General features: G+C 52.0%; 1 protein-coding gene across 50 annotated transcripts in view; it reads left to right on the forward strand.

Annotated features, from left to right (window-relative positions):
- The window catches only part of CELF4 (CUGBP Elav-like family member 4), a 297,226-nt gene that overhangs the window by 249,341 nt on the left and 23,989 nt on the right, over window positions 1-23,896 (forward strand). For 27 of the 50 annotated variants that reach the window (XM_074340050.1, XM_074340049.1, XM_074340051.1 and 24 more), the window contains exons 4-8: window positions 17,738-17,866; window positions 18,299-18,378; window positions 18,818-18,961; window positions 19,804-19,951; window positions 21,714-21,863. In XM_074340050.1, coding sequence (XP_074196151.1) covers window positions 17,738-17,866; window positions 18,299-18,378; window positions 18,818-18,961; window positions 19,804-19,951; window positions 21,714-21,863 — 651 coding nt within the window. The remainder of the gene's footprint in view (window positions 1-17,737; window positions 17,867-18,298; window positions 18,379-18,817; window positions 18,962-19,803; window positions 19,952-21,713; window positions 21,864-23,896) is intronic. The other 23 variants (XR_012498763.1, XM_074340088.1, XM_074340056.1 and 20 more) reach the window with 1 other exon arrangement.

Here is a 23,896-nt window from a genome sequence, read left to right on the forward strand (position 1 = left end):
AACAAAAAACAAAAACAAAGAAGACCTAAGAAGTACGGTATGTCCCAGACAGAACTAGGAGGGGTCAGCTCCCTAAGAGGATGCCCTGTCTCAGTGGGAAAAATGATCCCCCCCATCCCTTGTCAGATGCTCTGAGGCAGCTGCAGGCAGGGGGGACGTGATCTGATAAAGGAATGAGTGTTTAAGTGTTCGTTTGAGGTTGACTACAGGGAGAAAGTGATTTTGCATTTTCAAAGAGAATTTGGTAGACAGCAATGCTTACCCCAAAGAGATGGAGCTGCAATGGTGGGATTCAAGAGCCCTTGGGAGGCAGTGGGTAGGGGCCTCCCAGTGCCTTCACCCGCAGGTGACACCCCACAGATGATCTACTCTATCAACGCGATGGGCAAAAAGACTGAGAGAGTGAGAGAGAGAAAGGTTTAGCTATCATTGTCCCTCCCCTTCCAACTGCCTCTCTGTTGCCTGCTCCCCCACACATATGCTGTCTGGTCTTTGATTTCCCTGTTCCCCTCTTATCTACACCTTGCTGTTGATATTGCCCTGATTGATTTCTGGTTGCAGATCCGAGCTCTTGCAGAATCTGGTTTCAGTCTGGTGTGTTTCTCACCCTGCTCAGGAGAGGCCCATGGGTCCATAGGGAACAGCTAGAGGGAAGATTCTGCTCTCTGATTTCAGTCCTTGTTGGGGGAAGGGGAGATGATAGGGGGTGCTCTTCCATTCACCACTGACTTCCCAGCCCCAGAACCCTGACCCTGTTCAGTCAGGAGAAATAAATACTGCCTTAGGAAAATGCTGCTGGGCTGTGAGTGGGGCCAGAGACAGGGACTGTTCCCTGGAGGAAGCATTGGGGAGGGCTGGAGCAATCAGGGAGGGCTTCCAGGAAAGGGTGTGGCTGGGCCTCCACCCCTTCCCTCAGCCCACCACACTTCATGGGTTCCTGCTGATCCTGACTGTCCACCTGAGCCACACTGCCACAGGCAACCCCTGGGTTTTGCCAATGAGAGGGCTATGGGCCACCTGAAGAGAAGTTAGAAATCCCAGCACATCCATCTTAATAAGTTTTATTACAGCCTGCCAGTTTAGACTAATGACTAATATATTGTATAAAATACCAGCAGTATATATTTTTTTATTTTGTTAATTAATTCTCTCAAACAAAGGTGAAATTTATAAAAGTGTCCAGAAATGGTGCACATTATAAAATCGCCTTGCAGCAGGAGATGAAATTATTGCTAATATGGGATCAAATTATTACTGTATTGACTTAGTTACTTTATGACTTTGTAATGGATCTCTTCATTATTTTCTTAGGATTGTGGCATTCATGATTGCATTAAAGCCTGTTAATCTATGCAAATATCATTAGGCACCACTAATAACCAGGCAACTTTCCTCCATTTCAGGGAACGTGCTAAGTACTTGGCCTTCCTGGAGCTTCCAGTCATGGGGGAGGGAAAAAAGGGAGGCAGTTCTCCTGGAAGCCAGCCCCTCCCAAGGCAGAATCGGTGGGCACTTCCACTTCTGTAGGTTGATTTGAGGGTCTTGTGAAAGTCTAGTCCCAAACTATCACACACCTTCCCCTGCTGTGAGAGGACCCCACTTGTCGCCATAAACCTCATTTCTTCAGATCAAGGTTTTGGAAGGCCTTGTTAAAATGCGCCTATCCTGGAAAGACAACCTCACTGGCTCAGTGTCCACCGTTAGTACTCCAGAACTGACAAGGTGTTCGAGGGGAGCATAGGGCCTTCCTGTATTGGGACAAGGGATTGGTCAGTTTTTACAAAGGTTAGAAAGAGGACTAGATCTAATTATAGGTGCTGTCTGAATGGAGTTGGCCAAAATAGCATGTCCTCGGGGACCCCTATGGACCCTGGAGACCTGGGAGTGACGTCTCCAATGTGGTAGGGTAGGAGAAATGGAGGAATAGAGGTAACCGCCCCATGACCCCCCCATATTCAAAACGGTTCCGAGTCTCCACAGCCTCACCCACCAGATTTCAGGTTAGCAGATGACCGCAGGCCTAATCGTCCCATTGCCCAGCAGAAGTGGGGACACCAGGCAGAGCCTCCTGCCCCAATCACAGAACAGATCACAGTTCAAAGGCACAACATTCAAAACCAGCCACTAAAGCCAAGGTGGGATCCCATTTCATCTTTGCTGAAGGTAGACCCTGAGCCCACTAGGGTATGGGGTGGAAAGAGACCGGTCAGTGCATCCAGGCTTTCTTCCCAAACTTAAGTGTTCGCGGACTAAACCTCCTTATTAAACGTGGGTTACTGTTATTATTCATTCAAACAGCATGAATCGAGCATGCGCTGTGTGGCAGGCACTCCACTAGGCGCTCTCAATAGTGGGAAGACATCAAGCTCCTTTCCTGGCAGCGACAGAGATGCTGATTCAGCGTTTTTCACTGGAAACTGTTGTGGGACTGACTCAATTCTTCTCATTTTCCTGGCCACATCCAAGAATGAACATGAGAACCAAGCTCAGAGAAGGGCAGACACCAAGCCCATGTAGCAGTTTTGGGTGACTCAGAGCTAGAGGGAGTTTCCTAATTGCAGGTCCAGGGTCCTCCCTGCTGCCCCTCTCATGATCCTCTCTCTGAGTGGGCGACCCTAGTCTTGTAGGTGCGATGGCACCGGACCTAGGATTCGGCTACAGGACACTGTGCTCCTCGAGCTCCCACTGCCCTCCTTGAATCAGCAGGCCCAGGCTTTTCAAGGTTAACAGCCATTTTAATATCAAAAATTCATCAGAACCCTACCTTGATAGATGTCTTACTTCAAGTATCCATTGTTTGAGGGAATGCAAAATGCAGTAAACTACCTTGAATTCAGCAGCGCTTTTAAATGAATTGGTACTTTTTAAATCACAACAGCTTCTATACGCATTTGAAAAATAATCACATCTGCCTAGGAGTGAGGTATTTCTGATGCAGTCAGCAGACAAAGCTTGAGGTGCCCCAGACCTCAAGGTCAGAGGGCACTACAGTCCTAGGACATCTGGCTGCTGTGCAGTGGGAGGAGAAAGAGGGGTGGGGAGTCCTTGCTGGGACTGCTGTAGGCCCCACTTTCCACTGTCCATCACACCTGGCTGCACTGCAAGTCCTGTTCCCATTACAAATCCCTCCCCTCCAGCCCAGCCCTCCCTCTGGCTCCCCAGCTCAGTACCATGACAGCCCTTCTCCCAGGCAATACACACCTCCCTTCCCAGCCCCTCACTCTCCCTCTCAGCCTCTAATCCTTTCCCAATCCTTCTGCCTCCATTTCTAGCCTCAGACACTGCAGGCCTAAATGCTTATCTGGTCCCTTTGATCATAGAGGACATTTTCTGGCAAGATCAGTCATGTTGAGGTGACATGAGCCACCACATTTCAAAGGCCTCTGGGAAGAGGGTAATGGTGAGTCTGAAGGCCTAGAACCCAAAGGATGGAATGTCAGACCCTACGACAGGCACGTTTGAGTCATATGCTATTTTACACACCAGAGCAGACATGGCACAGCCAGCAGACACCTGGTACCAATCGCTCCTACACCGCTTACTGCCCCTTGAGCTTGAGCCTGTTTGTTACTCAGCCTCTCTGAGCCTCATTTAACTGATTTGTCAAATGGGAATACAACTGTTATATTGAAATATGGGAGAAGTGGGCAGAATGTGTGAAGTGCCCAGCCGGCACAGGACATCCAAAAGAGCAGCCAGCATCACCCCTGTAGAAGAATCTGGCTGTGTCAGTGGAGAGAACTGGCAGGGGTGCAACAGCTAGCCAGTGGGTTCTGTTCCCCCTCATCCTTCACCCCCAGACAAGCCTGCTTGGGGCAGAGTGGGCCCAAAGTGTTTGTCACCTCCATCTGCCCCTCTCCAGGACCCAATGGTAGGAGGGTGTATCTTGCATTTCAAAACAAGATTCTGTAAATCCTTGCAAATAGGAACTTGTGTTGAGTAAAATTCCTTGCTTTTCTCCTCTGCCTCCCATCCCAGGTTTCCTTCCTTATCCCTACCCACCCGTCCCTACTCAATGCCTCCCGGAGAACTCAGTGCCTGTGGCCCCAGCTGTCATGACATACCACCCCAGGCAAAGCCTTCATGCTCCACACTGCTCCCCTTCTATCAGACCCCAGCCAGCTCTGACCTTCTACAGCTGGGCCACTCCAGCCTCAGTTTGGAGGCACTTTTACTCAGAGATCAGGTCTACTCTTTGTACCTCCTAACTCTATACCTTGCACAGTTTGTTGACCAACTGCATGACTGGCTGGTGAATAATAGAAGGGGTCCAGAGCAGGCAGGCAGATTTCTGAAACACACAATTTCCCCTTTCTGCCACTCAGTAAACTGAACTTCATGGTAACCAACTATTGCCAACCTGAAGGCCTCAGAAGGTCTTTGAATGACAAGAGCAGGCTCTCTGTCGTTAGCAACGCCAGCCCCATACCAACAGTTAATATGCTGCCACCCTGCAAAATAGTTTGTTCTCTCGAGGGAACCAACACACCCCTCGCAAGCTCATTAGTCATTAGAAATAATAACATCTTGCACATCATGCAGCCCTTTCCAGTTCCCAGAGCGGTGTGCTTTACTGAGCTCTCCACAGCCTCTCCACCATCCAGTCTGGTGAGCAGAGCAGGGGGTATCCTCTATATGGTGGATGAGAACTCAGGAACCAGACCACCTGGGTTCAACTCCTGGCCCTGCTGTTGATTAGCTCTGGGACCTCCAGCAAGTTACCAAAACTCTCTGCGCCTCAGTTTCCTCATCTGTAAAATGGGAGTGACTGTGGTACCCACTTCATGAAATTAAAGTGCTCCAAGCAGTGCTTGGCCTGTGGCGAGTACTCAGCATGAGTCATCTCACACTGTCCTCTCTGAGGGCCTGGTCCCCACAGGACCAGGAGTGATGAATCTGTGTATAGTGTCATATGGGTTGACACTTGCTATCTAACTGCAGGGGCCAGTCAGCCTGCCCCACTCCAAGAACCAGCCTGTTCTGTGGGGTTGGAGGGCATGGTCCTGGCCTTTGAGTAGCATATACCTATTGGGGAGACAGGCAGGTTTCCTCCAGGAAAGAAGGTCCTCAATAGGTACAGTGGGGGCTCAGGAGGCACCCCTAGCCTGCCCACAGGCTCAGGGAAACATCAAAGAGAAACTTCACATGTCCACAGTAACCAGTCCCACTGTAACCTCCATTAACCACAAACCCATCAGACATGTGGTGGTTTAGAGATCTGAGTTGAAAGAGAAGTAGTTTAAATAGGTCTTAAGCAGAGCAGAGTTACTTGTTCTCCTGAGAGCCAAAACCCCAACAGGTCTGGGAGACCATGGTTACTTTTCTGACCTTTTGCATTTAAACTGCAGGTATCTGAAGTCCTCAGAAACATCTTGGCCATCCATCCATCCACATTTACCTATCGCTATGTATGTACCATTGATCATAAATCTATCTGCTTTCTGCAATCATTTTTCTCTCATCTGTATATCTATCTATCATCCAACATTTAATCTGGATATCTAGCATCTATTAATCATGTCTGCCATCCATCTATCTCTGTGTCTGTCTCTAGTCTGTTATCAGTCATGAGTTAATATAGTGTGTACTTAAGCATGGACCATCTGAGGTCCACGGGGAAAGGGGGTGGGGACAGCAGTGACTCCAGGAGGGCTAGGATGGCTGGAACACAGATGGATAGGAAGGAAACTGGTGGGCTGATGAAAGAAGAGCCTGGGACTCTTCTCTCAGAGCAGGGCTGGCCTGATGGACGTAGGGGAGAGGGGCACAAGAGAGAGTAGGAAGCTTGCAATGTCAGAGGGGTGAGCTTCGTGCTGACCTAGATAATTCCATTGAACCCACCTCTCCAAATTAGGACAATGTCTTTCCAGAATGACCATGTGAGGGTGGGGGGTTGTCCAGGCTCAGGTGTCAGGACAGAGAAGGTGGGTGCACAGTCTGAAGAGCTGAGCGCCTGTGGGCAAGCTGAGGGCCAGAGAGTGGTGCCCAAGGAGAGATGGCAGGGGCAGCCTGGAGAAGACCCACCACAGCCCTTCCCAACCCTGGCTGCAGGTTGGTGTCACTTAAATAGCTTTCAAAAAACAAAATACTGATGCCTGGGCTCCAGATAAATCAGTATCTCAGGAGCTGGCCCTAAGCATCTGTATTTTTGGAAGCTCCCAGGTAATTTTCATAGCAGCTCGGGCAAAGAACTACCCTTTTACAAGATCCAAGACTCCTGCTGTTATTCTCAGATGGAGTCCAAGGAACAAGGAGTGGCCTTGGGTGCTCCAAGGCACGACTTGAGTTCTGGGCAAGGTTGGGCTCTCCAGGGAGGCACATGAGGCCACTTTCCTTTGCGTTGCCTCCTGGCATGGCATGAAGACCCGTGAGACTTCTGCTAGGGTGTTCAGGAAGCGTCATCCCATCTCTGAAGACCCCCGCCCAGGGTCCCCAGAAGTCCTCATCAGTGTCCAGGGGTGATGGATGGGCTTGGCAGCTGCAGCTTCTGGATTCCAGTGTGACTCCTGCTGTGTTGGACTAGCAAGGTTGACCCTGAGGTATGTGCACGTCCCCAGGAAGATGGACATCAGGCTGTTAGACGCTGGGGTGCCACTCTCCCCACTTGTCCCACAAACATCAAAGTCCCCCCATCAATGTTAAAAATGAGCTATGGGTCAGAAGGGCTGGAGGTCTGCCTGGCTCCCTGGCACTGCATTCTGTCTCTGGCTGTGGCAGGGGTCCAGCAGGGAGAAAGGGGGTGGACCTATGAGTACCTACTCTTTCCATGAGGCTGTGGGAATTTGGACCACAGTGACAAGGATCTGCAGCCAACATGAGGGTCAGCCCGTGGCTCGGGTGAGAGGTTGGTCTGTGCTGGGTTGCCTATAGGCGCGTGTATCCTTACAGCCACAACCGTGCAGGTTTTCCTCTCAGCTAACACGCCCTCGATCCACGGTTAATAGAGATAAGCAGCTCTGAGTGGGTCTTTTACTTCTCCTGTATCTGTGGCCACCTTGATTATATTCTCTGCCCTGTCAATGAGATGTGCTTAATGGCATTCCTTGGTCTCTCCTCCTATCGCCCCCATCCCTACCCTGCCATGGACCCCCCTACCCTTACCTGTCCCCTGTAGAAACCTCCTCTCCTTGCTAGAATAAAACCCTGCTTTGTCTGTCTCCTTGAGAGCCGAGGACAAACTGGCCATAATTTATGCTCCCACATAATATAACGGAAAAAAGTGTCCATTATACTATAAATTATCCTGTGATGGGTGGAATGCTGGAGCGTGCACCAGACGCCAGCGGAAACCCCATTAGGCAACAGGGTTCAGCTGCTGGAAGGCCCCACAGAACTCTGGGCCGTCTGTCGTGCGCCTGCTAAGCATAATGTAGCAGATCTAATGTATAATCAGTTACCTGGAGAGATGGCTGAGCACCCCCGCCCCAGCAAAAGGTGATGTCTACTAGAGCCACACTGTGTCCCAGGCTTCTGCTGGGAGGCCCGGCACAGACTGACCAGCATGAGTGTCCGGTGCAGGGTCAGAGGGCCAGAAAGGGAGGCAGCAAGAGGTGTGGGTGTGGCCACTGCACCCCTCACCCATACTGAGCCTCCAGGGCTCAGCTTTTGCACAGTTCAGGGCGCCCATGCCTGCAGAGTGCAAGAGATGAGGGTACAGAGGCCATTCATGGCTCCCAGGCAGGGTGACAGTCCCCAAGTTCTAGTCCTGTTCCTCAAACTGCTGCAAGCCCCTGAGGGCACAGAGCAACCCCTGCGCTCTGGGCCAACCAGCAGGAGGATGCAGGATCGTGGACTATAGTTAGAGAGGATTCTACCAGCATGTCTGATTTCTGGTGTGGTGAGGACAGAGGACCTTGCAGCCTCGACCCTGGGGAGCAGAAAGCCGGGGGACTCATCAGGAAAGAGTTTACTGCCTTCGTCAGCCAGAGGACTTCAAGACAGCCAGGTTTGGGGCTGCCAGATGGCTCAGTTGGTTAGAATGCAAGTTCTGAACAACGGGGTTGCCGGTTCGATTCCCACATGGGCCAGTGGACTGCGCCCTCCACAACTAGATTGAAGTCCAACGACTTGGCACTGATGGACCCTGGAGAAACACTGTTCCCCAATAGTCCCCGATGATAATAATAATAATAATAATAATAATAATAATAATAAAAGACAGCCAGGCTTTAGCCAGAGGCATGAGCGAGACAGGGAGGGCCTGTGAGGCACACCTAGGATCTCTGGGCAATCAGGAATCCACAGGGGGCCGTGTGTGCCCCAGCTATTCTCCCTGCCATTCTCCCTTCTGAGCTCTGATCAAAAGCCCTTGTCCTTGCAGAGCAATGAGGTTACTAGGTTACTAGCCCTCTGTGCTGAACTGGAGGAGTGGAGAGAGAAGAGAGAGAGAGTGAGAGATCCAGGTAGCTCCATCTTCCACCAAGAAGGAAGGTGACATAAGAGGTCAGGCCACCGGGTGTGAGCCCTGGCTTCACCAATGACACGGTGTGTATTCTTGGGCAAGGCATTTAACTTCTTTGTGCCTCAGTTTGTTCATCTGTACAGTGGAAATAATAAAATACCCACTATACCTGTAAAGTGTTATCTCAGTGCCTAGTCCTAGTAAGTGTTCCATAAATGAGAACCATGATGATTTTATGTTGCTGCTGTTATAACCACTTCCTGGAATAAACAAATCAGAGCTGCAGCCATGGGCAGGGGTGTCACAGAGCCCTGGGGAGGGAGTTGGTCTGACCAGTGCTGTCTGGGGGCAGAGGTTCTATGATGTGGGAGTTGGGTCCCATTAGCTGTTGTCATGAAGGGACTGGGGTGACACTGAGACAGGGTAGGCTGGTGATGTGAATTGGGGAGCTCGGCTGAGCTGAGGGAAGACATCGTGGGCAGAGAGAATGGGCACAGGTGAGGAGCCTGGACCCAAGGTCTCAGTCCCAGGACAAATTTCCAGTGGTAAGAGGTGAGGGTCCAGGCCTTGGGCCTTGAGGGAAGTGTTTAGAGTATGGTGGGTGGGAGAACAGAAAAGAAGAAAGGTGTGTGTGTGTGTGTGTGTGTGTGTGTGTGTGTATGCCTCATACCACATGCCTTTTCACACTCCCTGCTTTGCACATGCTGGTCCCTGACCTAGGATGCCAGCCTCTTGCCTTTTCTACCTGGAAAACCCTGCCCTTCATCCTTTAGGGCCCAGTCCAAGCCTTTTAGACCCCTCTCCATGCCTCCGCCATGCCCACAGAGCTCATCACTCCAGGCTCTCTCCCTGCATCATGGCTGATGCCCACTCATCTCCAGGAGACATTCCTTTCCTAGTTTCTGAAGATTCTTGGAGTTCAGTGCCCTGCAGATGTCTAGGACATGATCTCTGAGACAAGAAGAGGAACAGCAAGTGCAAACGCCCTGGGGCAGGATTGTGCATGGAACGTTCTTGAGACAGCAGGGAGACCTATGTGTCTGGAGCAGAGGGATGGAGAGATCAGGGGAGAAATGGGGTGTGGGGTGCCTGCGTGGCCCCTTACAAGTCACTAGAAGTCTTGGACTTTTTCGCAGTGAGCTGGGAGCCACTGCGGGGTTTGAGCAGTAGACAGACAAGATCTGCTTTGGATTTAACGGCCCCTTCTGGCTGTGTGAAAAGAGAAGAGAGCGGGGTCCTGGGTGGGTCACAGGAGACAGTGAGGAGGTGACTCTCATGGCCCGGGCCTGATCCTGAAGCCTCGGGAAGGCAGAGCTGGCTGAAGGAATGCAAATGGGGTGGGGGGAGAACACATCTAGTCTACCAGGCATGTGTTCTCCAGTCTACTGCCTCCCCCCACCCCCAACATCAAACAGAAACTGTCTGGAGGGAGCTCTGCAGATCAAGGCCTGGCACCACCTCCTGGGGGGGCCAGATCCAGTTAAGGATCCTCATTTGCATCTCTAGTGGAGGGGGAGCCCCATCTCAGCCCCCACATGCCACCCCATCCCCAGCAGCCTTTGATCTGGTTTGATGTCTCCTTCAGCCTTCTTCCCCGGCAGGAAGGCTTTTATCCTCCTGAGGCAGCTCCCGCCCAGCTGCAACCCTGGCTCTGGCTCTGGCTCTGACGCAGTGTGTGTTGTGGAGACAAAGTGGGGACATCGCTCCTCTACTCACGAGTTCAGTTCACGCTGAGAACTCTCCTAGGCCTGGCCTGTGACCCACATCCCAGCGAAAGGACTGGGTCTCTGAGGGGAGCTGACCCGGTCACACAGCTGCAGAGAGATACAAACCCAGGCCCCTCACCCTGGTGGGATGGCATTGCTGGAACATGCCCGAACCAACTGGAGAGGGAGTGGTTGGGTTCCCAGGCATGAGAAGAGCGGCATGTGGAACCCCGGCCCTGTCCACTGCTCCCCTACTTGAAAGGCAGGTCTGACTGTGTGCTGCCCACCTGGGGAATGAGGCAGGGCCAGGAGGAGGCAAAGGAGGCCTCCAGACTAGGGGTGGGGGAGTCAGCAACGTGGAAAATGGCACAGATTCAGATTCAGAAAATCGGTGTGATCCCTCCTGGTCCCTTAGGAGCCGTGGGTGCTGGACGGGTCTGGATCAGGAGAATTCGTGGAAAGGGCACATAGTGGGGCTCAGTAACTTCAGGACAAATTTAGTCTGTTGTTTTGGGTCTATCCAGGTCGACCTCCTGGAGGAGACTGGGGGACGTCTCAGTGGTCCCCAAAATGCTGCCATTTGGTCAGTGGGGTGCAAAGCGAAGCCTGGCTTCTCAGGCTAGCCTGGGAAAAGCATGACTTTGCTCAGTTCAATGTGTCCTCTTCACACCCTGGGGGGTGGGGGTGGAGGGTGGGCTGGGCGTCCCCATCCATCAGCTGGGTGAACAGTAGGAATAGCTGTAACCAGCGCGACAAGAGAGTTTCTTAAACATTTACTCAGTGCCAGGCCCTGTGTGAAAAACCTCACGTACCTCAACTCATTTAAACCCCCAACAGGCGTATCGGGCTGTGAGATTAGTCTCTCCTTGTACAGATGAGGAAACGGAGGCCCAGGGAAGGTACATGATTTACCCAAGGCTGCACGGCTAACCAGGATTTGACAAACAGCCGCAGTTACTATTGGGAAGATGACACCCACCTAGCTCCTCCTGTCCCGTCGGTGTTTCTCATCCCCTTTGATTGAAGGTTCTCCCTGATCCAATGTGAAGTCAGGGAGAAGGTACAGGTCCTCTCCGCTCAGACTCACTGCCCGTGGGCCCTGGGACACTGAGGCCATCTCTAGGGAGAGCAGATGGTCCCTGGATCCATGTGGCACCCTGGGATGTTCCCTGGGGCTACAGCCTAAGAGACACCTGAGGGCCCTCAAGGGACGGCCCTCAGGGCTCCAGGCTCTGCCAACAGCTGAGAGGCAGGCAGGTGCATCGGGCGCTGGGGCTCTGGGCTCTGAGCCTATCCTGTCCGCTGCAGGACCAATAGCTCGAGAGCAGGAGAGAAGTCACAGCCCTCAAAGCCATTTATTCCTCATTCTGGCCCTGGCCTCCTGGATTCTCCCCAGGTCAGGTCCCCCCACAAACCCGCCCTCAGCAGCTGGAGGGGAGAGAACAGTAAAAGTCTATTGTGGCAATAAAAGGCATTAGCCATCTGAGCCCTTGTCCACAGTGCCCCAGCAGCCGTCTATCCTTAAGCAGGAAATATTGTTTAATGCCGATGGTAATGAGCGAATCAAATTTTGAAAATTAAACCGGAATTTGAGCATTAGCTCTAGGGCGCTGGCATTCGGCAAACCAAGTGGCACTGCTGCCACCAACCTCCTCCTCCCTGAGGGGTCCTCTCACCCTGGGCAGCCAGCAAGATGCTCCCTGCCCATCTGGGGGTGCACCGCCTGAAGATTTCCTCTTACGGGCCTGTCCTAAACATGCCACGGGCGCCTTTCTTCTCTGTTTTCTGGGTTCTCCTTTTAAAATGCAAATCCATCAGCCAGAGTCCCATTCTGCCCTGACAGCCTGCATGAGTGAGCACAGGAATCCATCTCCGCAGGGAGGGAGTGTAGAAAGCCTGAGACTCTGGCAACTAGATCCCACTGCCTTGTCATAAGTGCCTCTGGCTTCCCCAGAGGTGTCACTCAGTGCTTTTTAGAGGCTGGGAAAGCTGAAGCTCACAGTACGGTTGTGCTTCTGGGAAAATAACAATCTGGAGGCCAGAGGAATGGGAGATGTGTATGTTGGTGGGAGAGGCAGCAGGCAAGAGGCAGCTGGAAAAGCAAAGTCAAACTTCCACAGGACCCCCTTCTTGCAAGCCCCACCACAGGCAGGGGCCGCTGGGGAGCAGCTGGAAAGATCAGCTAAAGAAGGCCCTTCTACCTCTCAGATTGCGTTCAAATTCTGTTGTGGGCCTGGAGCCCCCTGCACCTGTCCTCTGGATGTAACAACAGCCCACCTCCTCCTGAAAGCCCTCAGGATATAGCCATGTCCCCCTCCCCCAATGGGCCCCTCTGGCCTGTGGTCCACAGCTATTGCATGTGACAACCAGGCCCGGCTGAACTCTCTCATGGGAAGGGAGGGGAGGATTCCGTGGCAGAGGCTCTGGGGACAAGGATTCTCCAGGGATCTGAGAAGCATGCACCGCCCCCTCCCCCTCCCCCCCAGCCCCTCACACACACACCCATTGGAAGAGGAACTCGCCCAAAACAGGAGACTCAGAAGGGCTCCCAAGACTCTGTTCAGCCAAATCCCAGGCACACAGTAAATGCTCAATCAATACCTGCTGAAGGTGTGACCAGAGGGTGGACCCAAGAGGGATGGCAGGAGGTCTGGTCCGGTCCCTCCTGAGATGGTTGTAAGCACCTCTGTCTGACAGAACTGGGTACTTTTCTAATCCGTTATTTTATTGGCTTCCCACACAGAGCTCCTTGGTGGGGGGCTGGGGGAGTACAGATTGTGCACACTTGCCAGCCGTGGTGGCAGGACATCTGGGCACAGAGAGCTGAGTTGCCCTCTCTAGGTTCAGGCTCCCCAGAACTTAAGGTGCTCCCTTAGCCTCCCAAACACAGGCGCTCACATTTTAAAGGAACAGGAAGGCAGCAGTGGAGGGTCATAGTATTGGGAACTCCAGAGACCCTAAGGGACTGGGTTTAGTCTGAACCCCACATGTGTATCCTGGAGCTCCCTCTCTGCCCCAAGTTCCTCATCTAAAAAAGGTGGGTGGAGCCCTTGGTGTTTTCTGGGGTCCTGCCCAGCTCTGACATGTGGCCTTGTTCCCCCTGAGGAGGGCACTCTGGTTCTGGGAGCCGCGTGAGGTAGCCCTGCTGGCCTATCTCCCCATCTGGATGTCAGCTCCAGTGAGCAGACGCATCTTTCTTGTTTACTGCTTTAGAAGCAATGCTTGGAACAGTGTCTGGCACAGAGAAGGTGCTCAGCAAATCATTGTTGAAGGCAAGAGCCTGACAGCCAGTGCCTTCCTGTGCCAGCCACTGGGCTCAGCCCTGGGAGCTGGAAGGTGAGCATAATGCAACCCCATGCCCTAAGCTCAGCTGTGCTGAGAGGAAGATACAGGTCTTCCGGCCAGCCTCCTCTTGCTCACCACATGTCTGGGCCCCATGCGGCCTCAGTGACCTCGCCCCCCGGGTCATCTTCAACCCATTTCCACCCTGGCTCTGAGATCTTTCCTGGCCTCACCTCCCTTCAAGGTGGCCTGCATGGTCCAGTTCCAGCAGCACATACCTGAATATCTTCTCAACCCCAACAACCAGCTCAGGCAGAGGGCTCATGGAGGGAGTGAGAGCACAGAGCTTTACTATAGCCCAGGGGCCCTGTCTCACTCAGGTAGATGGGCTGTGGGCGGGGCCTGCTCAGGGGTTGCTCAGCCTGTCCCTGGAGGTAGAGGTCTGTGTCGATAATGGAGAGTGTGGGAACTGACTGGGGAAACTGAGTCATTCTCTGAGATTCTCACTAGGTTGGCACCAGATCCAAGACACCAGCCAATTGGTGCCCTTGGTCATCTGACACAGCTTAGGGATGGTGTCTCTGGAACGTGGCCAGAACAGGAGGAAGGCACAGGGGGTGAAGGGACAGGAGAAGGTTGTCCATCTCAGCTGGTCAGGCAAAGCCTGAGTCTGGTCCCACCTGTTACTTCAAGTGCTCTCCCCAGATGTGGATCCTGACTATACAGGGGCAGATCCTGTATGACCTCTGCCTTTTCCTCAAATCAGGACAGGGCAAACCAAGGAAGAGCAGCCCTCCATTTCCTCTTCCTCCTGGATGGAGAACCCCAAGTAATTGGGGCCATTACTGCTGGCCTGGCTCTGTCCCTGCACATCTCCTGGAAGCCTAGCATCCACCACATGAGGTGGGCCTAGTTATTCCCATTTTATAGACCTAAAAACCAAGGTGGGAGCAGTTATACAACTGGAGTACAGGGGTGCTGGAGTCTGAGCCAGAGGGCCTGATATGGAAGAAGGAGAACTACCCTTGGACTCAAGAGTCCTTCCAGCCCCTGGTCTGAAAGACAAGACTTAGAATCACTCACCCAGTAACAAAAGCCAACTGGAAATGAAGAGGGCACAAATTAAGCACGTTTGAGGATTCTAGTCACAAACCAACCTTTGCATTGGGTGGGGTCATCCAAAAACCCTTGGAGGAAGTGAGTCTGGAGCCAAGTTTCTTTGCTTTCTTGCAAACTTCCAGAAGGTAAGTCTAGTTGTAGTTTCCCTGGGGAAATCCAGACAGGCAGGAAGAGGGGGAGCCTGGCCCCCTGCATGCTCGGAAAGTTTTCAAGAAGGAAGAGCTCAGGTCTAGAACAGAAAATTGAGCAGTGCAAACTGAGAAGTAAAGGGAGATTTCAGGGGAGGGGAAAAAGGAATTAGAAAATAATAATAATAATAATAAAAACCTGGCAAAAGGGAGGTGGCTGGATAGAAAGGCATACGTGGATGAATTTTAATGCAATCAGAAAGCTGTCATAATGATTATAAAGGAATATATTCAGATGTCAGGAGAAAGGGTGCAGAGCTGAGGTCCCAGCATTTAAATGAGGCTCAGGCAGAGGAGGGGCCTTCTCTTCCCTTCCTTTTCCTTCCCAGGGAGAAGAATTTTTAAGCTGAGGGCCTGGGATTAGCAAGGGGTGGTTTTTTTCACTTCTTTGTCTTTCCAGAAATCCCATTAATTCAGAGCCTTTCAAAAGCGATGGGGGTGGGGAAAGCACTGTTCCGGGCCTGGAGTGAAGTTTCAATTACTCCACTGAAGTCTTTTAAAGCTCCCGGTTTACTTCATGTAAAGTGTTGTTGCTGCTTCTGGGAGTTACACATAAGCCCTCCCACCTGCTCTCCTCTCCTGCCTGGTATCTTCTCTCTGCTCTTCGTGTGTTTCTAATTCTTTTTCCTCCCTCTATGCTCCTAACTCTGTCTCCTGCTATCCCTCCTCATCGATACCCCTTCTACTCTCTCCCTTTCTCTTCGTTTCCCAGCTTGGAGTTGGTGAGCCCTGCAGATAAGGTAGGGGTGTACCCAGCCCTGCCATGGCCCAAGAAGCCATGGAGTAGCCCAGGCTGGGGCTGGTGGTGGGGCCAGGGTTCCCTGCCCAGAGCTTCGGCTGAAGCCCACCAGTGGTGGAGATCCAGGCTTGTGTGCTCTGCCCTAGAACTGTTAAAGGAACTGGCAGTGATGCCCTACAGGGTATGGAAGCAGTTGGGACCCAGGGTTGCCTCATCACTAAGAACTTGCCCAGAGCTGAGTGCTCTGGGCTGAGGGGTACCAGGAGGGCAGCCATTAGGGCTTCCTGAAGAGCAGAACTCTGGGGTGGCTTGTGAAGAAGTGTGGCGGCCTGGAGTTTTCCTCTGCTTTGCTCCACATACCAAGACAGCCCCTCAGCTCTATGTGAAGTTTCTCGGCAGTGTGGGTGAGGGGAGCAGGAGGTGCCAAATGCTCTGAATAGAGAGGGACATAGTCCCAGAGTGCCCTTGCCTTCAGAGAAAACCATAAACACATGGCCGATTGCAGCTTTAGGGGTTGTACATTCCTGCAGCCTTGGCTGTGTGTGCCCGTGTGTGCCAGTCTTTCAGTCGTCAACAAACATCTAGTGAGTGCCTGGGGAGTGCTGTCACCACAAGGCCCCTGTTCCAGCTACGATAGCTACATAAGAGTTTAGCCCCAAAGTGAGGGGTATAATACAACTGTTAATTATGCTCACGGATTCTGTGGGTCAGAAATTTAGACAGGACACAGCATGGAAGGCCTGTCTCTGCACCAGGATGTCTGGGCCTCAGCGGGAAGACGCAAAAGCTGGGGTCTGGAATCATCTGAGGACTCATTCACGTCCACGTGTGGTGGTTATGTTGGCTGGCAGCTGGGGGCCTGGGCTCCTTTCTGTGTGCACTATAGCGTGGGTCAGTTAGGTGTTCTTCACAGCATGGTGGCTGGTTTCCACAGGGCAAGCATCCTCAAAAGAGAGAACTGAGTGGAACCTGATCCCTTTTATGACCTAGCTTTGGAAGCTTTGGAAGTCACCTGGCATCACTTCTACCGTTCTTGATAGGGACCAGTCACAAGCCCTGCCCAGATCCAAGGGGATGGAACGTAGACCCCACCTCTCAATGGGAGGCATGTTGTCACACTAAAATAAGCTTGTAGGGTAGGAAATCTTTTTGAGGTCCTAAGTTGGTACAGAGCCACACAACCCAGTGTGATCTCTGTCACCCTAAGCACACAGCTGAGTTATGTTAACAAACCACTTGGTACTCACACAAGTGTGGGGAAAGCTGCTAAGGGAGCCCAGTCTTCAGAAGCAGGCTCCCCAAAAGTGTGCAGGGCTGAGTTTTGTAGCATTAACAAATATGAAGGCCCAGACCAAGGAAGGGGCACCAGATGGAGATAAAAACGTGTGAGACAGAAAGGAGATGTGTCCCTGGGAATGGCATAGAGCATTCATTCATTCTATACTGAATGAGAGCCTACTGTCCTGAGGGCCTACTATGTCCTGAGGCCTATTATGTGACAGATACTGTTGTTCCTATAGAGGGCTGGTTTCTTCCCCAGGGAGTAGAGCATATATGGAGGATGGGTGGGGGCGATCGCAGGGAGCTAGACAGAAACCAACTACACAGGCAAAGCAGTAATAATTGTCCTTTGAAATTCAGGCCCTGAGAGTGAGGGACTGAGACAGACAATAAAGGAGAAGTGGAAGGAGGAAACTTGATGAGGAAGTAATATTTAAACTGAGACCTAGAAGAAAATCAGCCTTGTGAGTGGAGGGCGTGCCAGGCAGAGGGAACAGCATATGCAAAGGCCCCGTGGCAGACTTGTCTGTTGTGAGTTAATTTTGGCATCTGTGAGTGAAGGTGACTGAGGAATACAGTCTGTACCTAAGAGGAGGGAAGAGGGATCACAGGGCTGCATGAATGACCCATGTGCCCTAGGTGAACGGCCAGGGCAGTGGCCTTGCTCCCTCACTGTGCCGCCTTTCCTTTAGGCAGGAGGGGGCAGAGTCGCTGCAATCTAGATCCTGCTTGATCCAAACCCTCCTCCCTCATCTCCACCTCTGACTATAACCTCCGTCTCCCCCCAACCCCCTCCCTTCGTCGACCCTCCGGGTCTAGCTATGCCCACTCCCGCCCCGCCCTCTCCTGCCTACCCACCTCCCGCTCCGGCTCTGAGCCCCTGCCCTGGCTTCTGCGCAGCTTCCCCCTCTCCCCCATATTCTTCTCTCCCGGCCGTGCCCTGTTCCCCCTGCCCCCCCGGGGCCTGCCCCCGCGCCGCCCGGCCCCTGGCCCGGGTAAGCATCTCCTAATTTTGTTCCAGAAGATAGAAAACTCTTCGTGGGCATGCTCAACAAGCAGCAGTCTGAGGACGACGTGCGCCGCCTCTTCGAGGCTTTCGGGAACATCGAGGAGTGTACCATCCTGCGCGGGCCGGACGGCAACAGCAAGGGTGAGTGGGGGCGGGGCGAGGAAGTGGGCGGGGCGAGGGAGTGGGCGGGGTGGGCCCTCCGGCCTCGCGCCTGCCTGATGGCGGAGTCCAGAGCCGCCCGGAGCTGGCCCGGACGCGCAAGCCGGGAAGGGATGCTTGGAAAGGACGAGGCGGTCGGGTCTGGGGGTAAGGAAAGATCGCAATCCAAGTCCAGAAAGGGACGAGGAGACTTAAGGGTACTTTTAAATCTCCGGCCCTTCCAGGTCTTTCTCTGTCTCTGTGTTTCTCGGTGTCTCTCTTTTTCTCTCGGTCTTTGTGTCTCACGCGTTCTACTTTCTTCTGGGATGCGCCCGGTCCCCTCGGCCCTTCCCGTGCCCCACCTCTCAGCCCTTGCACTTCTCTGGCCTCCCTCTGGGCCCTCCGGCCCTGGCTCAGCCTCTCCTGTCCACCCAGGGTGTGCCTTTGTGAAGTACTCCTCCCATGCCGAGGCGCAGGCAGCCATCAACGCGCTGCACGGCAGCCAGACCATGCCGGTGAGTGAGGCCACCCCTGGTTGGGGCGGGGACGGGGACGACGGCAGAACCGACACCCACGCCCATCCCAGCTCACCATCAGGGCCCTGCCCTCCCTTGCGCTCTGTCCATACCGTGTCAAACGCGTGCGGTGCTCACAGCCTCCCATGAAACAGGAAGGCATTACCGTTATCCCCATTTCTCAGACAAGGACACTGAGGCCCATAGATGTTAAGGAACTGGCCCGCGGTCACCCAGATAGAAAACGTCCGCAGTCGAGTTAAGACCCCAAAATCCTGGTTTAGCAGTGGTCTCGGTCATCCCCCCCTCCCCCCACCACTAGTACTCCGCGGAGAGGAGAGGGTGGGCCTAGGCCAGGGGCACAGACAGCTGGACAGCTGGGAGCCTGGGAGCAGAGGCGCCTAGGGCAGGTGGGCCTCACGTGCAGTCCCGGCTGCAGGGAGCCTCATCCAGTCTGGTGGTCAAGTTCGCCGACACTGACAAGGAGCGCACGATGCGGCGAATGCAGCAGATGGCTGGCCAGATGGGCATGTTCAACCCCATGGCCATCCCGTTCGGGGCCTACGGCGCCTACGCACAAGCAGTAAGTGGGGGTCCAGACGTGTGTGTGGGGGGCAGCGGTTCTCCAGCTAACTCTGCTTAGAGCCAAATCCTAGGCAGCACCAATTGCAAAAGGGGAGAGAGGTTCAGGTGTTTGGTTGCCACCACCCCATCCTGGCTCCCCTTCATGGAAGGGTGCCCTCAGGCCTCTGCTCACTCCTGGCAGAGGTCCTGGAGGATCCCCAAAGCCCCTCACACCCATGTGTCCTCTGCAGTCCCCCCAGGCCTCACCTCAGGCTTCTCACCCACCAACTTTCTTTCATATAGGGGCCTGCTCTAAGTCTGCCTCCCAGACTTGTAGCCACCACCCCCACATTGGTGGCACTGAGTTAGGCCAGCGTTTTGGTTCTAAAAATGCAAGCTCACCTCACTCCTTCAGCAATGTCCAAATTTGGCTAGTTTCAACAAAGGCCCCAGTCCCCACTCACCTTTGTGAGAACATTTGGACAGAAATCCATGCTAAGTTAATTGTACAGAGGCTCATCCAACATGTCTCTAGAGCTTCGAGTGTCACATCTCCATGAATGACAGGCTATCACGAGGCTGATGAGCCTTGGAGCCAGTGCTCTTCCCCTACCCTTTATAACACTTCAGGGTCCCCAAGATTCTACCATCACTTTTGAATAGCTACCTCTTAGGAGGTGGTGTTAATAGCCGTTGAGAACTAGGACAGGAATGGGGGAAACATCCTGGGGTTCTTTGGGGGTTGGGATGGGGAGATGTATCTCAGCTCCCTGGGAGCTCATGTCCAGGAGCTGAGCCCCCTGGTGGGGAGGGCTGCCCCCCTGGAAGCGCATGATATTTTTTCCACTCACTCTGCCCCAGCTGATGCAGCAGCAAGCGGCACTAATGGCATCAGTCGCGCAGGGTGGCTACCTGAACCCCATGGCTGCCTTCGCCGCCGCCCAGATGCAGCAGATGGCAGCCCTCAACATGAATGGCTTGGCGGCCGCGCCCATGACCCCAACCTCAGGTGAGCCAGCAGGTACCAACACAGGGCCCAACCTAGCAGGAGAGCAGCTGGATCCAGGCCTGGACCTTCTGTTTGGCCAATTTTGGCTACCAATGGACCATTCTGTGGCGAGAGCTCATGGCATCTGCGCCCAAGCACACCTTATCCTCTGGCAGTTTGTCTCAAAAATGTTCTAATCCCTGGGGATCCAAAGAAAGATGGGATGTGAGTCCCATGCAGTTTGTGATATGATTTCAGGGTGATGCAAATTTCACTTGAGATGTTTTAGAAAGAAATTGACATGAATACATCTCCCTTTGAGGTCTGAGGGAGGAGTCCTGCCCATTCTGTGGCCTAGTTTGTTGCCTGGCCCAAGCACAGAAGAAGCCCATTTTTAATTTCCCTTTAACCCAACATAGAATCACTGGCTTTCTCCAAGACAACTACACAACAAGCAAGAGAGAACCACAGAGTTATTAAAAGGGGGGGTGGTTAGGGTTGAAAACAGCCCTGTTCATAAAGCATGCTTTTAATTGGATCTTGGTTATTATCAAGTTCAGTGACTCTCAACTGGGGAGATTTGGTGCTTCCCCCGCCCCAATATTTGGCAATGTCCTGAGACATTTTTGGTTGTCAGAACTTGGGGAGGGAAATGCTACTGTAATCTAGTCGGTAGAGGCTGAGGATGCTGCTAAATATCCAACAATGCATAGGACAGCCCCCTCCCCCACAACAAGGAAATGTCTGTCAACAAATATCAATAGTGTCAAAGTTGAGAAAAACCTTTTCTAGTTCCAAGGTCTTGCCTAATACCCCAGGCTCTCATTCCCCAAGTTTCCTTGGCTCTCTGCACCCAAGTCATAACAGCAGCCTTCCTGACACCCAGGATCTATTCTTTGCCCAGACAAAAGCCATAGAAGACTGTGCCATCTCTAGGCCCAATTTGAGCATTACCCCATAGTTCTCATCCCCAAGTTAGGGCTACTTCTAAGCCCAGGCCAGACTCAGCTCCTTGTCCACTGAGAGACTCTGCTTCCTACGTGAAGAAGAAGGCCCTTTCCAGCCTCTGTGGCCTCAGTACAATCACCTTGCCAGCTACACCTTGGGTTCTACCCACATGGCATAGGGAGGGCATAGGGTATTGTCACCTGACTCCAACTTTACCCTCACCACAATGAGTGTCACCATGACTGCACTTGGAGGAGGCCAACGTGTCTGCTTAGTGTATGGATAGGGCTGAGTCTGGATTCTGCCAAGTCCTCCCTCCCTCATTGCAGGGGAACTCCAGAATTAAGACCTTTTCAACCCAAGAAGCAAAGTTCCTTCCTGGGGAGGCAGATCATCCCCTCAGTGATCCAGACAAGAGAGAAGAGTTAGCAATTTAGAAGCCCGCTGGTGACTAAACAAGGACCAGCCCATCCCGACTTAGCTGCGATGAGCAAGAACCACTGAAAAAGTCTAAAGGAAGACCAAGTAGTCAAGAGTACTGAGGGTGGTCTGTGTGCTGCAGTTCCAAGGCGGAGTGGTCAGTGGTCAGGGAAGTCTTCATGGGGTAGGTGGGATTTGGACATCCTGTCTTGAAGGATGGATACAGTTGAGATGAGTGGAATCACTTCTTGCCGGGAGATGATCCAAGGGATGATTCACAGATAGGATTGAGTTGGTGTCTAAGTCTATCCTCAGGCCCTTGGAGCCAGGAGGTGCAACTCCATGGGTTGGCCTTCCTCACCTTTGTTCTGCTTGCCTCCTCTCTTCCTCCACCCCTCTCCACCTCTGGAATCAGGTGGCAGCACCCCTCCGGGCATCACTGCACCAGCCGTGCCTAGCATCCCGTCCCCCATTGGGGTGAATGGCTTCACTGGCCTTCCCCCACAGGCCAATGGGCAACCTGCTGCAGAAGCTGTGTTTGCGAATGGCATCCATCCGTACCCAGGTAAGCACATCTGGCAGGTCTTCCTTACCCATGCTGCACACTCCTTGTCCACTCTTTCCTTGCCCTTGCTGTTGTAACAGGGACGGTGTGGCTCCTGCCCTCTCTCAGTTCCTTGGTGGAACCCCAAAATGTAATCAGGGAGAACCAGACCTCCTGCCTTCCCTCAGGAAGCCTTTGATGGGAGAGACCAAATTCCCATCCTTGGGGATGTGTCAGTCTGAAAGTTGAGAAAAAAAACACATTCCTGGGGCTCCTTCAGGGGGGAAAAGTGAATAGATGTAATTGTACAACCAGGTAGAAAGGCTAGTCACTGCAAATTAATTGACAGTGAATTTGACCCATACCGTATTTCCCTGAAAATAAGACCTAACCAGAAAATGAGCCCTAGCATGATTTTTCAGGATGCTCGTAATATAAAATAAGCCCCAGGTAAGATTGTCAGCCTGATGGATGCATTTAGTACGTCCGTTGCAACACACGACGGATGTATTAAATTATAAAATAATAATATTAATATATAAGTAAATATAAATACATAATATTATTGACTTTAATACTTAAAATAAATGATAATTAAGTATTTGTAAATACCCAAGCAGGCACCTTTGGATGAGAGGTAAACGCCTATGTAAACAGATGAACTCAAGACTTATTGCCGAATGACCAATCGGAGCACAGACACAAGGCACGAATAACATGTGCACTTGATAATGAATCGACGTGGTTGTGTCTAATATGAATCTTCATAATTCAATACGTTGTGTGTTGTAACAGATGTACTTAATGCACTCGTGTGAAATAAAGAAATGTTTTCTGAATTTTGGTGCCTGCAATTTTTCGTCGCTTTTGTGTGGACCATCATTCTTAATTGTCATCATTTTTGTTGCCACTCCTGTCTCGTAAGTCTTCAGTTAACACTTGATTTAATGGTAGATTTAAAGGGAATAATATTTTGACCCCCAGACAAGATGAGTGCAAAAAGAAAGAGCTATTCCGTCGAGTACAAGAAAAGAATTGTGGAGGATTCCCGGGGTAAGAATCTTACAGCTTTCTGCAAAGAGAAGAAGTTGGATCTCCGAATGGTCCGTAAATGGCGAGCAGAGTACGATAACCTCAGTCAACAGGTGGATGAGGGAAATGCTAAGAAGCGCAAGTGTGGATCAGGTCGGCAACCATTGTTTCCTGAGCTGGAAGACATCATCTGTGAATGGATTGCTGACAGGAAAGCAAAGGCTTTGGTTGTGCGCAGGGCTGATATTCAAGCATTTGCCCTTGCAATGGCACCACAGTTAGAAATCTCCCCAGAAGAATTCAAAGCATCACAACACTGGCTGGATGGCTTCCTTCAGCGATATGAACTGTCTCTAAGATCGACAACACTGTTCAAGCTGGAAGATACTGAAGTTATTAAACGTGCACTTGCATTCAAGTCCTTTGTTGATGGCATCGACTTTTCTAAATATCAATTCTCCAACATGATTGCTATGGATGAAACTGCAGTGTTTATGGGCCAAGGATCTCAAACGACAGTTGATCAGAGGGGTGCCTCGTCAATCTACACTCCCTCCACTGGTTACCAAAGTGGACGTGTTACCTGTATTTTGGCAATTCATCTGGATGGAAAGAAAGCCCCACCTCTAATCATCACGAAGGGCAAGAAAGATAATGTTGAACGTGTTTCAGGCATTTATGTTCTTGAAACCGAAAAAGCCTGGTGCACACAAGCAGTTATAAGGAAGTGGGTCGATTTAATGCTGCCACTGGTTTTGCGAGGTGGCCAAAGAGGTCTGCTAGTCTGGGATTCAGCCAGCACTCACTGCAGTAAAGACATGAAGAACTTCCTCGCAGAGAGAAGAATAGATCAAATAGTGATTCCCGCAGGAATGACTGCCTACCTCCAGACTCTTGATATTGCAATAAACAAGCCATTCAAGGACCATTTGCACATGGAAATCAATGACTACATTGAAAATAGAATGGAAAGAAATCAGTGTGGAAACTTTGTGAAGCCTAGCCTGCAAGAGGTCGTGACT

Source organism: Rhinolophus sinicus, linkage group LG09 (genome assembly GCF_036562045.2).
Source record: "Rhinolophus sinicus isolate RSC01 linkage group LG09, ASM3656204v1, whole genome shotgun sequence".
In the NCBI taxonomy this organism is placed as follows: domain Eukaryota; kingdom Metazoa; phylum Chordata; class Mammalia; order Chiroptera; family Rhinolophidae; genus Rhinolophus; species Rhinolophus sinicus.